The 15,573-nt window shown below is 55.1% G+C and overlaps 1 protein-coding gene across 3 annotated transcripts; it reads right to left on the bottom strand.

The window, feature by feature from the left end:
- Positions 1-8,916: 8,916 nt before the first annotated feature.
- GZMM (granzyme M) lies at positions 8,917-13,592 on the bottom strand. Of its 3 annotated transcripts, none has more exons than XM_012745906.2 (5): positions 13,375-13,494; positions 10,962-11,118; positions 10,025-10,166; positions 9,645-9,905; positions 8,917-9,234 (listed from the first exon to the last, which is right to left on the bottom strand). In XM_012745906.2, the coding sequence occupies exons 1-5, from the start codon at positions 13,427-13,429 to the stop codon at positions 9,082-9,084; spliced, it is 768 nt and encodes a 255-aa protein (XP_012601360.2). In that variant the 5' UTR covers positions 13,430-13,494; the 3' UTR covers positions 8,917-9,081. The 3 variants fall into 3 exon arrangements, with proteins under 3 accessions (XP_012601360.2, XP_012601359.2, XP_012601358.2); XM_012745905.2 differs by having other exon boundaries at positions 10,962-11,121; XM_012745904.2 differs by lacking the exon at positions 10,962-11,118 and having other exon boundaries at positions 13,375-13,592.
- Between the last annotated feature and the right edge of the window lie 1,981 nt (positions 13,593-15,573).

Below are 15,573 nucleotides of genomic sequence, written 5' to 3' on the forward strand. Positions count from 1 at the left end.
ATTAGCCGGGCATGGTGGCGCATGCCTGTAGTCCCAGCTACTTGGGAGGCTGAGGCAGGAGGATCGCTTGAGCCCAGGAGTGGGAGGTTGCTGTGAGCTAGGCTGATGCCACGGCACTCTAGCCCGGGCAACAGAGTGAGACTCTGTCTCAAAAAAAAGAAAAAAAGAGAGAAAGAAACCTTTCAGATACACACATGAGGAGACAGGAGATGCCAGGCCTGTCGTGTGGCTTCGTGACTGTTTCATGCTGAGCCACGCTGGTCTGTCCATCCCTGAGACCGTCCGTATTCCTTTGTGTGCATTCTTCTGACAGGTGGGGCTTTGAATTCCAGCCCTTTCCAGGCGGTTGAGGCAATTTGGGTGGGGCAGAGTGTGGATTTTACGCCAAGGGTGCTGGGACCCTGGGAGGTGTTTGAGCAGGGCAGGGTAATCGCCCCCTGAGAGGCGTGTCGAGAAGGCTGAGCGGACACCGGAGACCGCCAGGGTCAAGAGTCCAGGCCGGGAGAACTCCCAGGCCCAGGCAGGAGAGGTGGACACAGACAGGGGTGTGGTGGGTGGAATGGGACCCTGACAGCTACGTTCCCCAGAACCTGTGAGTCTGACCCTGTTTGGAGCAAGGGTCTTTGCGGATGTGGTTAAGTTAGGGTTTTGAGATGAGATCCAATGACAAATGTGCTAAGAGTCAGAAGAGGGGACAGGCAGAGACTGGAGTGAAGCAGCCACAAGCCAGGGGTGCCTGGAGCCCTCAGGGACTGGGAGAGGCCTTTAGGAACCCCCTTGACTTTGGAGAGAACCAACTCCTGCAGTTTCGAGCCAGTTTGTGGGTGTTCATTTGTTCCGCAGCCCAGGAGACTCATGCTGGGGCAGGAGCTGATGGGTCAGTGGGGCAGAGGGATGTGGGTGTGGGGACTGTGGGTGGACGTGTGGGGGGGCTTCTCTGTGGCAGGCTGGGCGCCCGGCTTTATAGCGGGCGCGGCCCAGCGGGTGGAGCTGGCCCCATCCTGTCTTCCCAGAGCCACGCGGAGGCCCTCACGGGAGCAGCTGCCCTCTCACCCCATTCACTCCTCCCTCGCCAAACTGATGTTTTCCCAGAAAAAGGACAGACAGATGGTTGCTGCAAATGGACCCGAAGCCGCCGTCATCCCTGCACCTTTGGCTGGGACGTGGGGGTCCTCTCCCCCTGGGACCACGAGTGCGTGATCTTCCTTGTGGGCCAGTAGATAGTCTGGGAAATAAATCAAAACTAAAATACAAATATGGAAAGGGAGGTCAGTCAGCCTCCCCCAGCTCCATCCACTCCCACGTGTTGTTGATATCACCACCGATGACTTAGAAAAGTGTCTTTTAGCTTCATCCGGGGTTATCTGCGATGTCGGGAACCTGGGGGGCGGCCGTGGTCATTGGGGGAGCCCCCACCAGCCTCCGCGAGCCGGGCGTTAAGATTTCCTGGTGTTTCAAGGCTTAGTCGCCCATGTGTTTGTGACTTTGCCATGCTGGAATAATGGGAGGGTTCTTTTCCTTTTTCAATTATTTATTTTGAAAAGTCCTCAAACTATAGAGAAGTTGTAAGGAAAAAACCCTGAACACCCAACGACCCTTCTCCTGGATTCTCCAAGTGGGAGGGTTTTGCCACATTTTTGCTCTCTGTGTCCTTGCTTTTGTATCTTTCTCCTTCTTTTTTTTTAAGACGGGGACTTGCTCTGTCACCCAGGCTGGAGTGCGGTGGCGTTATTATAACTCACTGTAGCCTCCAACTCCTGGGCTCAAACAATCCTCCTGCCTCAGCCTCCCGAGTAGCTGGGACTGCAGGCATGCGCCACCTCATCTGGCTAATTTTTCTATTTTTAATAGAGACGGGTCTCGCTCTTGCTCAGGCTGGTCTTAAACTCCTGGCCTCAAGCGATCCTCCTGCCTTGGCCTCCCAGAATGCTAGGATCACAGGTGTGAGCCACCACACCGGCCAATTTTTCTTCCAGAACAACTTGGGAGTGAACTGCAGGCATCATGACTGTTGAACCCTAAACACTCTTAAGATATCAGAGAAAACAATCACATTCGAGAAGGACGCATGGCCACAGGATTCTACTGAACCTACGTCCTGTCGGAGGTCCCAGTTGTCTCAACCTCAGCCTTTAGGGACTGTTCCTTGCAGATCCTGGAGCCAGCCTGTGTGCAGTGGCCCTGTACCTGCTGTGCCCGTCATTCCAGACAGACTCCTGGCTGCTGGGCCTGTCCTGTCGTCTGAGGTTTCCTAGGCATGACGTCGGGTTTAGGCCCTGAATCCTACACCCTCCCAAGACGCGACTGGGGACCAGGACAGCTGCATCCCCTTCTCGAGTGCTTGCAGGCTGGGCTGGGGCCTGTCTGGTGTTCCCACGGGGCTGACAGCAAGCCTCTGTCTGTCCTGTGGGGGACAGTGTTCCCCGAAAACTCGAAGCTACCCGAGAACGTGACCTTATTTGGAAACAGGGCGTGTGCGGATGGAGTCAGTTAAGATGAGGTTCTTGGCCTGTGGCTGGTGTCTTTATGAGAAGGGGGAAGTTTGCGGGAGGGGGAGCAAGATGGCGGACGAGAAACACCGCCAGACTGAGTGTCTCTGCAAAAAGGCAGATTCTAGGAGAACTTAGAAGAAAGAAGCAGGGAGTTGAGCATACATCGGACGAGGGTCAGAAGGAGGGGTACCTGAGACCACGGGAGACTCCACGGGAAGAGGTTGGGGAGGAGAGCTGGAAGCAGAGACCTCCCGAGTAGCCTGGAGACCAGCAACAAGGCTCTGTCTTCAAGATCTGCTCATCTGTGTGCACTGACGAACTAAATTATCTTTCGTGTCTCTTTTACAGAATTCATTGCATGGTTTTATAGTTATGTTTTTGCCTTTTCAACTCCGTACTAGCAAAAGACATGCTTTTTATTTTTCTCCCAGAAGTGCCTAGTGAATTTCTTTTTTTCTTTTTTTTTTTTTGAGACAGAGTCTCACTGTGTTCCCTGGGCTAGAGTGAGTGCCGTGGTGTCAGCCTAGCTCACAGCAACCTCAGACTCCTGGGCTCAAGTGATCCTCCTGCCTCAGCCTCCTGAGTAGCTGGGCCTACAGGGATGCGCTGCCATGCTCGGCTAATTTTTTTCTATATATATTAGTTGGCCAATTAATTTATTTCTATTTATAGTAGAGACAGGGTCTCACTCCTGCTCAGGCTGGTTTAGAACTCCTGACCTCGAAGCAATCTGCCCGAATTGGCCTCTCAGAGTGCTAGGATTACAGGCGTGAGCCACCACACCTGGCCTGATTCTTAATAAATATTTGGGCTGAGTGGTGGCTCATGCCTGTAATCCTAGCACTCTGGGAGCCTGAGGTGGGCGGATTGGTCAAGATCAGGAGTTTGAAACCAGCCTGAGCAAGAGCGAGACCCCATCTCTATTAAAAATAGAAAGAAATTAGCTGGACAACTAAAAATATGAAGAAAAAATTAGCCGGGCATGGTGGCGCATGCCTGAAGTCCCAGCTACTCGGGAGACTGAGGCAGAAGAATTGCTTGAGCCCAGGAGTTTGAGGTTGCTGTGAGCTAGGCTGAGGCAACGGCACTCTAGCCTGAGCAACAAAGCAAGACTCTGTCTCAAAAAATAAATAAACATTTGAACCTAAATTTTCAAAAAATCATCTTGGACAACAATGTAGGTTTTTTAAAAATAATCTCTAACTCTGATATTATGCTGGTACAAATAAAATGTATTCTGGGCAATCTGTAGAAAAACATTGAACACAATTTCTGCTGTAGAGTTGGAGAATAGAACTCAAAATGAAGAAAAAATTTACCAAGTTCCCAACATTCTGAAGGAGCACAAAAGAAATCTATATAGGGTCAAAAATTATAATAAAGGTGATATTTAAAGAAAAAAAAAAGGGGGGAAGTTTGGCCGAGGACACAGAGAAGACAGCCACGTGGAGATGATGGCTGTGTCGGGGCCACAAGCCAAGGACACCCGGAGCCCCCAGGAGCTGGGAGAGGCAGGTAGCACCCTCCCCTGCAGCAGCCCTGCCCACCCGCGTGCATCTCAGACTTCCGGCCTCCAGGACTGCCAGTTTGTGGTCATTTGCCACGAGGGACAGCTCATCCAGTGTCGTCGTCTCAGTCCAGGATCCCGAGCTCAGCCGCCTGCAGTAGTCAGGTCCCAGGCGGGTGCTGCTGGGTCACAGGCTGGGGTGGGGTGGGGAGGCCCTGGGCCAGCGAGGAGCCTGTGGCCTGCAGATAAGCTTCCTCGCCCGCGTGCTCCGCCCTGCAGGCCTGGCCTATCTGACTTGGGCCAGCTGGAGCCACCCCAGGCCCCTGCGGAGGGGCGGGGCCCCCTCCGACCCCCTCCCCCCAGACTCCCCGCTTCTGAATCAAGGTCTCCCTTGAGGATGTCAAAGAACAACAGAAACTCAAAGAACAAAAGCTGCAGCTCCTTTGAAGCCAGGGCACTGCGGTGGGACGTGGTGAGGGAGCTCGCCCCGCCCTGCAGGAAGCCACACAAAGGGCGGCAGTGCGCAGCAGGCAGAGGCGGAACCCGCTCCAATGTCCCTGCAGGGTGAGGGACAAGCACAATGGCCCCTCTCTATGGTGGGGCTCAGGACGCTGCACCCCACGATAGGACCAGAATGTGCCCCCCCCAAAATGTACTGCTTGGCATATTTCAGGCTGGTTATTCTGACAAACTGCGGACACAGGACTAGGTCCGAAAAGCTGCCCTTTTGGAAAAGAAATGCACATCTATAAAGTAAATCTACATTAGCAAAACATCTGCACCAGCAAGACGGCTGCCCCAGTTGTTCTTTCCTGGGAGACTTTTTCCCCCTTTCTCCCTTCCTCCCTCCCTTCCTTCATTCTTTCTTTCCTTTCCGAGGGGGTCTTGCTCTGTCGCCCAGACTGGAGTGCAGTGGCATCATCACAGCTCAGTACAGCCTCTAACTCCTGGGCTCAAGCAATCCTCCTGCCTCAGCCTCTCGAGTAGCTGGGATTATACAGGCCATGCCCAGCTAATTTTTCTATTTTTAATAGAGATAGGGTGTCAGTATGTTGCTCAGGCTGGTCTTGAACTGCTGACCTTAAGCAATCCTCCGCTTCAGCCTCCCAAAGTGCTGGGATTACAGGCATGAGCCACCTGACCTAGCCATAAAATTTTTAAATTATTTTTAGAGATGGGGTCTTGCTATGTTGCCCAGGCTGTTCTCAAACTCCTGGCCTCAAGTGATCCTCCCACCTTGGCCTCCCAAATCCCTGGGATTACAGGTATGAGACACTGCGATCAGCCTCTTTTTGTAATTGACACACAATAATTGTCCATATTCACAGGCCACGTGGTGATGTTTCGATACACATAAAGTAAAGTGACCGTATCAGGGTGATTGGCACAACTGTCATCTTACACAGTTATCATTTCTTTGTGTTGGGAACATTCAATATCCTCTTTGTAGCTATTTGGAAATAAATATTATTATATACTAGCTATAGTCATCCTACAGTGGAGGAACAATACAACTTATTCCTCCTGTCTAGCTGTAATCTCTTTTCTTCTTCTTTTCTCACTTTAAATCAAAAGCTGAGGTCGGGTGCGGTGGCTCACGCCTGTAATCCTAGCACTCTGGGAGGCCGAGGCAGGCAGATTGCTCGAGGTCAGGAGTTTGAAACCAGCCTGAGCAAGAGCGAGACGCTGTCTCTACTATAAATAGAAAGAAAATAATTGGCCAACTAATATATATAGAAAAAATTAGCCGGGCATGGTGGCGCATGCCTGTAGTCCCAGCTACTCGGGAGGCTGAGGCAGGAGGATCGCTTGAGCCCAGGAGTGTGAGGTTGCTGTGAGCTAGGCTGACGCCACGGCACTCACTCTACCCTGGGCAACAAAGCGAGACTCTGTCTCAAAAAAAAAAAAAAAAGAAAATGCAGACACTGAAATGTTGGGGAACAATGGGGGGTCGGTGCCTGTGGGCCGCTCTCTCGTCCTCTGCCCGCGGAGTGGACTTGGGAAATGTCGGTCACCTCTGAGGGCCCAGCTCAGGCCCTTGTAAGAGCCTCAAGCCTTCAGAAACAAGCAGAATGACCTCCCACCGCAGGGTCTCCCCCGGCCACTGTGGACATTTGGGGCCGGCCGTTCTCTGCGGAGGGGCCGTCCTGGGCACTGCGGGTGCTGAGCAGTGTCCCCACCTCCACCCACCCCGACCAGGAGCACCCGCACTGGTGACAGCCACAGAGGTTCCCAGACATTGCACGGTGTCCCCTGGGGGCAGAACTGGCTCCCTCGGGCGAGCCCCCTGGTCTGCAGGAGAGGGGACATGCGGTGGGCACCTGTGTGGGGGGCTTCGAGCGTGCACCCGTCCTGTCTCTTGACTTGACGCTGGCGACAGGGTGAGCGCTGCCTGTGAAAAGTGGTCAGGCCATTCCCGGGTGACCTGGGAATGTTCTGTCTGTAGCTGATGTCCCCATAAAAAGTTAAAGATTAAAAAGGCACCTGCCCCTCCCCAAAACCTATCACCCCCATCCAGTCATGAGAAAAACGTCAGCCAGAGCCCAATTGAGGGGTGTCCGACAATAAATCCTGACTATGGCCGGGCGCGGTGGCTCACGCCTGCAATCCCAGCACCTGCGGAGGCTAAGGAGGGAGGATCGCTTCCTAGGGTGAGGCAGGAATATTCTTCCCCTTGGGTGACCTTTCGTCCCTTCAACATCTTTGTTGTGTGCAATAATAACTGTGCAAAAAACAGACTTTGGACGAAATGGTGGCGGGGCTTCAAGGAGCCTCCTGGGTTGACTGTCACGCTGGGGACCTCGGCAGGGCTTGGGTTACACACGTGTCTGCACTTGTTGGAACACAGCAAGGAACAAGCTTCAATTTGTGCATTTCGCTGTGTGTCCAAAAGAGAGACAGAAAGAATGGGAATGCTAAACAAATCGAAAGCCACCTAATCCCAGCACTTTGGGAAGCTAAGGGGGAGGATTGTTTGCGGCCAGGGGTTCAAGACCAGCCTGGGCAACATAGTGAGAATCTGTCAAAAAAAATTAAAAACAGGCCGGGCGTGGTGGCTCACGCCTGTAATCCTAGCACTCTGGGAGACCGAGGCGGGCAGATTGCTCGAAGTCAGGAGTTCGAAACCAGCCTGAGCAAGAGTGAGACCCCATCTCTACTATAAATAGAAATTAATTGGCCAACTAATATATATAGAAAAAATTAGCCAGGCATGGTGGCGCATGCCTGTAGTCCCAGCTACTTGGGAGGCTGAGGCAGGAGGATCGCTTGAGCCCAGGAGTTTGAGGTTGCTGTGAGCTAGGCTGACGCCACGGCACTCACTCTAGCCTGGGCAACAAAGTGAGACTCTGTCTCAAAAAAAAAACAAAAAACAAAAAATGAAAAACATAGAGGTACCATGCAACCCAGCAACTCCACTCCCAGGTGTGCAGCCGAGGGGAGGGAAACGCACGTCCACACAGAAACACGCACTGGAACGTTCACAGCAGCACAACTCACAATAGACACAACCCGCAAACAGCCGGCGTCCATCACAGACGGATGGATAGACACACCCAGGACGGTCCGTCCACACGTGGGTATCACTCAGCCGTGAAAAGGGACGAGGCTCTGACACAGGCCACAGTGTGGATGGACCTTGAGGACATCGTGCTCACTGAGAGACGCCAGACACAGAAGGGCACACAGTGTGAGACTCCGTTTATATGAAATGTCCAGAACAGGCAGATCCACAGAGACGGGACGTGGACTCGTGGTCCCCAGGGGCTGGGGAGGGATGAGGGGTGACTTCCAAAAGGAATGGGGTTTCTTCCCAGGGTAATAAAATGTTCTAAAATTGACTGTGGTGATGGTTGCACAGCTCTGTGAAAGTACTAAAGCCCAGTGAACTGCACATTTTAATTTATTTATTTACTTTGGAGACAGGGCCTTACTCTGTCACCCAGGCTGGAGTGCAGTGGGATCATCACAGCTCACTGCAACCTCCAACTCCTGGGCTCAAGCAATCCTCCTGCCTCAGCTTCCTGAGTAGCTGGGACTACAGGCATGCGCCACTTCGCCTGGCTAATTTTTCTATTTTTAGTAGAGATGGGTCTCGCTCGTGCTCAGGCTGGTCTTGAACTCCTGGCCTCAAGTGATCCTCCTTGGACTCCCAGAATGCTAGGATCACAGGTGTGAGCCACCACACCGGCCAATTTTTCTTCCAGAACTACTTGGGAGTGAGCTGGGATTACAGGCATGTGCCACCACCACACCTGGCTGATTTTTCTATTTTTTATAGAGATGGGGTCTCCCTAAATTGCTTAAGCTGGTCTCCAACTCCTGGCCTCAAGTGATCCTCCCGCCTCGGCCTCCCAAAGTGCTGGGATTACAGGTGTGAGCCACTGCACCTGACCTATTTATTCACTTATTTTATTTCAGCATATTATGGGGGTACAAATATTAAGGTTACGTATACTGCCCATGCCCCCCCCCCCGATTTATTTACTTTTGAGACAGGGTTTCACTCTGTCACCCAAGCTGGAGTGCAGTGGCGCCATCACAGCTCACTGCAGACTCCAACTCCTGGCATCAAGGATCTTCCTGCCTCAGCCTCCCAAGTCTGAACTGCACACATTAAACGGGTGAATTGCACGGAGTGTGAGTCATATCTCAGTAAAGGTGTTACTGAAAAAGAAGATTCTGGGACGCATGTTCAGTGTCTCCCCCTGGCCGGTGTGCGGTGGAACACACTGGTGCTCGCTCAGTGGGGAGATGCCCCGCACGCCCCCTGGCGGCCGCCAATGTCACCCCCGCTGACACCTGGCTCCCCTGGCCCTGGGGCCCCTGCTGGGAGAAGTATTGGGAGGTGCAACCTCTATTTTATAAGGGGGGAAACTGAGGCCAGCATGGGCAGAGACAGGGTCAGAATCCACCAGCTCAGAGGGTTTCTCCATCAGGATTTATTGGTCCTTCAAGACATGCCCAGTCCCCTCCTGCTCCCTCCCCTGACCCTCCCTGGAACCCTGAGGGTAGGTCCTGCCCAGCTGTGTGTGGGGCAGGTCGCAGGCACCCAGGGGCGCATCAGGCTGGAGGGGGAGACTGTCAGTGGCGGATGACCTTCTTGATCCAGGACACGTAGGGCGCCACAGTGGTGGCCACGGTGGGCTTGAAGACATTAGTGCAGACCTTAGAGCTGAAGGACAGGATTCCAGCCACCCAGCCTTTGCTGCACACGAGGGGCCCGCCGGAGTCCCCCTGCAGGGCAACCTGCAGGTCAGCCTCTGTGCCCACGGGAGGGGCAGCCCCCAGCCCAGCCTGTCGCCCCTGAGGCTCAGGGCCCCTCCCTGCCACGCCCCCATCCCCCCCCCTTCCTTCCTGCTCTTCTAACACTCTCTGCTCCTCCTCACCACCCCAGGGCCTTTGCACAGGCCCTACTCTATGCCACGTCATCTTTGCTAGAGTTTGAACCACAGCGCTGCCACTTCCTGTGTGGCCTCAGGCAAGGTGCTTAACCTCTTTGTACCTCAGTTGCTTTTCCTGAGAAATGGGGCTAATGCTATAGTACCACCCTCCGGGACTCCCCTCCCTGGCTGTGGGCTGTTGCAGGTGGACAGCCGGGCCCTCCCGCCAGGCCTTGTCCCTCCCTGTCCCCCTTGCCCCTTCACCTTGCAGGGGGCTTGGTTCCTGTCTGCAGCCAGGCAGACCACGTAGCGGGGGAGGCCGCCATGCCAGAAGTGACTGCTGTTGCACATCTGGGAGTCTAGAACTCGGACGTCCAGCTCCTGCAGTGCCCGGGCCAGCTGCCCACCCTGGTGGGTCACCCCCCAGCCGGCCACGCTGCACCGAGCTCCTGCTGCCACCACCTGGCGACTTCTGGGCAAGCGCAGGGGCTGGATGGTCTTGCTGGGCTTCACCTTCCCGTCCAGCTACAGGGCACAGGGAGGGCCGGGAGGGGCCGGTGAAGGGGGGCTGGGAGGGGCGACGAGGGACGGGGAGGGGCAGTAGGGAGCGGGGCTCTTGGTCCCCTCATCCGTCCCCCCAGCACCTGAAGCAGCGCGAGGTCGTTCTCCAGGGCTGGCGCAGGCCTGTAGTCGGGGTGCTGCACGGCCATCAGGACGTGGAAGGCGAGGCGGGGGTGGCCCAGCGTGTGCAGCCCCAGCACCAGCCGCAGCCTCAGCAGCTCCGCACTGCGGGCAGCGGGGCGTCAGGCACGGTCTGTCCTTCCCTGTGTCTCCCCACCCCCAGCCCTCCCTGCTCTCATGCCCCCACCCCAGGCTCCCGCCCCAGGCCTGTGTCTGCACACGCCAACCCCCAGGCCGGGACCAGCGATTCCCTCAACCACCTGTGCAGAGGTCGGAACGCGCCAGCCTTCCTAACTTTGCCCACACGACAGAGAACCAAGCCCTTTCACGCAGGCCTGAGGGGACCACCCTTGCCACCACGCGGGAGCCCTCCTGATGATGGAAGAATGGGGCCAACAGGAAGGTGGCACAGCCGGGAGACAGGAGGGCTCCTGGGTGCGTCACGTGGGCACCTGGATGGAGCCGCACCTGAAGCCAGGTGCCTTCAGTTACATGAGCCAAGAGGTGCCCTCAGTTACTTCAACCAGTCTGCTCTGGGGTCTCCACTGCTGCCAGTCCAGAGGTAGGGCAGCTCCAGGATGACCTTATCAGTGGCTTCTCGAAGGGGCCAGGTTCGGGTTGGCTGCTACCCGGGGAGGCCAGCTGTCTCCTCATAGCCACAGGTGGCAAACGCATCCCTAAATGTCACAGTGGACCCACTTGGTCCCCTTAGAAGGAGCCAGCCCTTCCTGCGCCTCTTGCAGAAGGTAAACCTTCCCCAGGGATCCCCGCGGTTATTGGTGAGGGGCAAAGGGCCCCCATGGCTGGTGCAAATCCTGCAGAACCCACCCCCTGGTGAGAGTGAGAACCACGTTATGGGTTCTCGGGACTCCTGGGGTGACGGAGGGCAGGGTGACTCACCTCCTGTTCAGGCAGTGGGCAGCTGTCAACACCCACTGTGGGTGCACGAGGACCCCCCCGCACTTGTGGGAGCCGTTTTCCTGCAGTGAGGCCATGTATGGGCGGGAGTGGGGGGCGGCCTCCTTACCCCCGATGATCTGGGCCCCAAATGTGCTGCCTACTGGGGAGGGGGACAGAGAGGCCGGTTAGGGCTGGGTGTCCCCCACCCCCACCATAGTCTTCCTTCCGCAGCTCAGAGGCCCTGGACCCCCGCTTGCCATCCTAAGGAAGTCTCCAGTGTTCCTTGAAACTTTAAGGTTGGCATGTGGGGGTCTCCCTGGATCCCTCGGGGTCCCAGCAAATGACCCTCCCTCCTGTCTCCCCCACTCCCACCTTAGGCCCCACCGGGCACCACAGCCCAGACTCTACTCAGCAGCCAGGGGAGTTGAGAGTGAGACTCTGTCTCAAAAAAAAAAAAAGAAAAAAGAAAGAAAGAAATTAATTGGTCAACTAAAAAATATATATATATATAAAAAGAAGCCGGGCATGGTGGCTCACGCCTGTAATCCTAGCACTTTGGGAGGCTGAGGCGGGCGGATTGCTCAAAGTCAGGAGTTCGAAACCAGCCTGAGCAAGACCCCATCTCTACCAAAAATAGAAATAAATTAATTGACCAACTAAAATATATATATACAAAAAATTAGCCAGGCATGGTGGTGCATGCCTGTAGTCCCAGCTACTCGGGAGGCTGAGGCAGTAGGATCGCTGAGCCCCGGAGATTGAGGTTGCTGTGAGCTTGGCTGACTCCACGGCACTCACTCTAACCTGGGCAATAAAGTGAGACTCCGTCTCAAAAAAAAAAAAAAAAAGAAATGGATGCCTCACACTCTGCGGGTGCGGGTACAAGGGGCACAGCCACTGCTGGGGGTCCTCAAATTTTAAACGTAGTCCACAGTCACCGTATGATGCAGGAATTCCACTCTGGTACACACCCAAGAGTAATGAAAACATATCTCCACACGGAAGCTCACATACCAACGTCCAGCGGCATCACTCATGATAATGGGCAAAGGGTGTAAAAAACCCAACGTCCATCCACACGAGTGGATAAACAAAGTGTGGTCCACCCACACGATGGAACATCATTCAGCCATGAAAAGGGACGAGGCTCTGACACAGGCCACAGCGTGGAGGGACCTTGAGGACGTCGTGCTCAGTGAGAGACGCCAGACACAGAAGGACACACAGTGTGAGACTCCGTTTATATGAAATGTCCAGAACACGTAGATCCACAGAGATGTAATGTGGATTTGTGGGTGTCAGGGGCTGGGGGAGGGGATGGGGAGTGATTGCTGATGGGGATGAGGCTTCCTTTTGGGTGGTGAGAATGTTCTGGAACACGGGCCAGGCGAGATGGCTCATGCCTGTAATCCCAGCACTCTGGGAGGCCGAGGTGGGAAGATCACTTGAGGTCAGGAGTTTGAGACCAGCCTGACCAAGAGCAAGACCTTGTCTCTACTAAAGATAGAAAAGAATTAGCCGGGTGTGGTGGTGCCCGTAGTCCCAGCTACAAGGGTGGGGTGGGTGGGTGGGGGCTGAGGCAGGAGGATCGCTTGAGCCCAGGAGTTTGAGGTTGCTGTGAGCTAGGCTGACACCTGGCACTCAGGGCAACAGAGTGAGACTGTCTCAAGAAAAAAAAAAATCCAGACTCCTTACAACCTTCAAGATGCACATGGCCTGGTGGCCTCCTTCCCTCTCCTCACTCCGCCGCAGGGCCTTCGCATGTGCTATGGGCTGCTACAGCGCCCTTCCACCACACATTCCTGGGCCTGACTTCCTAGTTAGAATCTGCTCAGCCACCTCTGGCAGCCTCTGCTTCTCCTCTGCTCCGTTTTCTCCCCAGCACTGCCCCCACCCTGTCCTCCCAGGCGGCATCACACAGTTTGCCCTGCTGGCTCTCCACACAGTCCGCCCGCAGCACCAGAGCCGGCCCAGGCCTGTCGCGTTCAGAAAGGGCCTAGAGCACCGTGGGCTCAGCAAACTCGGGCGGTGGGCGGGAGGATGAGGGCCATGGCTGGGCCCCTACATGTGCCCATCTTCTCAGGTCCCCGATCCTCGGGAGCCACTCTCACCCGGCGCACCCAGAATCCCGGACGTCCCCATCCCAGCGCTGCCACTCCCAGCCCATCCTGCTGGGAGGACAGACGAGCAAGCAGGCGGACAGCCCAGGTGAGCAGCTTGCGTCTTCCCCACATCCTGGGATGTCCGGGGAGCTCAGGACGCCCCCTGGTCTCAGGGTTGCCGCTCATGACAATGACAAAAGGAAAACTCACCTATTTCCCCGTCTTCTATTTTCACACCCAGGATGCTGGCATCTGTGAACCCCCCCAGGGCTCTCGGCCTCAGTTTCCCCCATGCCCCTGCTCCCACTCACCTGCGCACAGGGTCCCGAGGGCCAGCGCTAGCAGCGTGCACTGGCGGGCCGCCATCTTGCCTCGGGCGCAAGGCGCAGGGTGGCCACCGAGGCCGACCCCACCGGTGCTTCCTGTGGGGGAGGCAGCTTGAGGCTCCGCCCACGGCTTTCTCACCCACACACATTTTCAAAAGTGGTTCTGAAAGATAAAACCACATTACCATGATCACACCTGAAAATGTAACAAAATTATCACCTAATATACAGCGTTCAAATCCTCGTATCATATATGTTTTGTGTGGTTTCAATGTAATTGTTTTTGGCCTCTTTTTCTTATTGTGACAAAATACAGATAAAAGTCACTGTCTTAAACATTTTTAAGTGCACAGCTCAGCCGCACTGAGTACATGCACGTGGTTGTGAAACCATCACCACCCTCCGTCTCTGGAACTTTCTCATCTTTCTAAACTATCACTCTGTCCCCATAAAACACTCACTCCCCAGCCCCTGGCACCCACGATCCTACTTCCTGTCTCTGTGGATCTGACGACTCCAGGGACCTGTGAGTGGTGTCACACATGACGTGCCCTTCTGTGTCTGGCGTCTCTCAGTGAGCACGATGTCCTCAAGGTCCATCCACGCTGAGGCCTGTGTCAGAGCCTCGTCCCTTTTCATGGCTGAGTGATAATCCAGGGATGGACCACGTTTGTCCATTCTCCAGCGGATGGGTGATCGGCTGTTTCCAGCGTTTGGTTATCGTGAGTGAAGATGCCATGGGCACTTGGCGGTCTCAGCAGGCTCCGTGCAAGGAGTGTGATCGGCTGGTGATGTCTGCCCTGGGCAGGTGTCCACAAGCTCTGGGGTGCCCTCCCTGGGCCCCACCCCCTCCGCATGCCACATGACCTAGACCAGCCAATGAGAGTGCCCCACCCCCCAGCTCAGGGTTGGGGTGGAAGAGGACTTGACTTGAGCTGGCTCCGTGAAAACCAGGGCTCAGATTTCCCAAACTTTTCTAAAGAAGCCTCACGGTCCACTGGACTTGGAGCCAGGAGGTCGGTCTGGGGGCGCTCCCAGGGAGAGAGAAGCCCGCCTGAGAATGAGGCCCGCACAGAAAGTGGAGTTGGCGGGTATATTAGCTTCCTCTGGGTGCTATAGCAAAGTATCACATACATGGTGACCTAACCTTACTCTATCATAGTCCTGGAGGTCGGAGGTTGGGGGCCGGCCTCACTGGGCTAAAACCAAGGTGTGGCAGGCCTGGTCCCTCCTGGGGCTCCATGGGAGAACTGTCTCCCGCCTTTCCCAGCATCTAGTGGCCACCCGTGTCCCCTTTCAGAGCCAGCAGCGCAGCATCTTCCAGTCTCTCTGTCTCCAACCCTCCTGCCTCCCCACGGAGGGACCCTGTGCTGACACTGGGCCCCCAGGTCATCCAGGGTCCTCTCATCTCGTAGGTCCTCAACTCAACCCCTTCTGCCAATAAGGTAACCTGTTCACACATTCCCGAGAGTAGGCTCTGCATCTCTGAGGGAGCTGTAATCTTGTTGACCACAGGTGTGGGGAGATAGAGTCTGGGCAGAGCCAGTGCTTGGATCCAGCTATGCCTGAAACCCCTCCCTGGCCTTGCCAGTCACGGAAGCCAGTAAAATTCCAATTTGCTCGTGTTGGTTTGCAGTGGGCCCTGTCGCTTGCAGTGGGGAGAGTCCAACGTAGATTGCATACATTACAGAATGTTGGAGAAACTGATCACAAAAGGCGCTGAACTCACCCACTGCGTGCTGGGGGCTCTGGAGAAAGCCCCACCCGTTCACGGGACAGCTCCTGTCCTGCAGTCACACATGAAGTTTATCCAGAGGGTGAGGCCAGGGCTGAGCTTAAGCGACACGAATTCTACAGCGTGTGTTTGTGATCTATCTCCTTCAATCCTAACCACCCCAGCAGGCAGTTCCATCAGTATCGGGGCGGCCACATTTAGCAACTGAAAAAAGGGTGCCCAGTTAGATCTGAATTTCAGATGGACAGGTTTGTTTACTATGGGTCCCAAATATGGCACAGGATACACGCAGAGTAAAAGTCATTTGTTGTCCATCTGAAATTCAACTTAGTGGCCAACTGTAGTCATGACCTGCCCTTTGCAGCTTGAGACAGTGACATTCGGAGTCGAGGCCACTTGCCCATGGCTAGCAAGTCACAGGGGTCCCGCCTAGCTCCGGATTGGGGAGT

Source organism: Microcebus murinus, chromosome 27, assembly GCF_040939455.1.
Source record: "Microcebus murinus isolate Inina chromosome 27, M.murinus_Inina_mat1.0, whole genome shotgun sequence".
NCBI classification, from domain to species: domain Eukaryota; kingdom Metazoa; phylum Chordata; class Mammalia; order Primates; family Cheirogaleidae; genus Microcebus; species Microcebus murinus.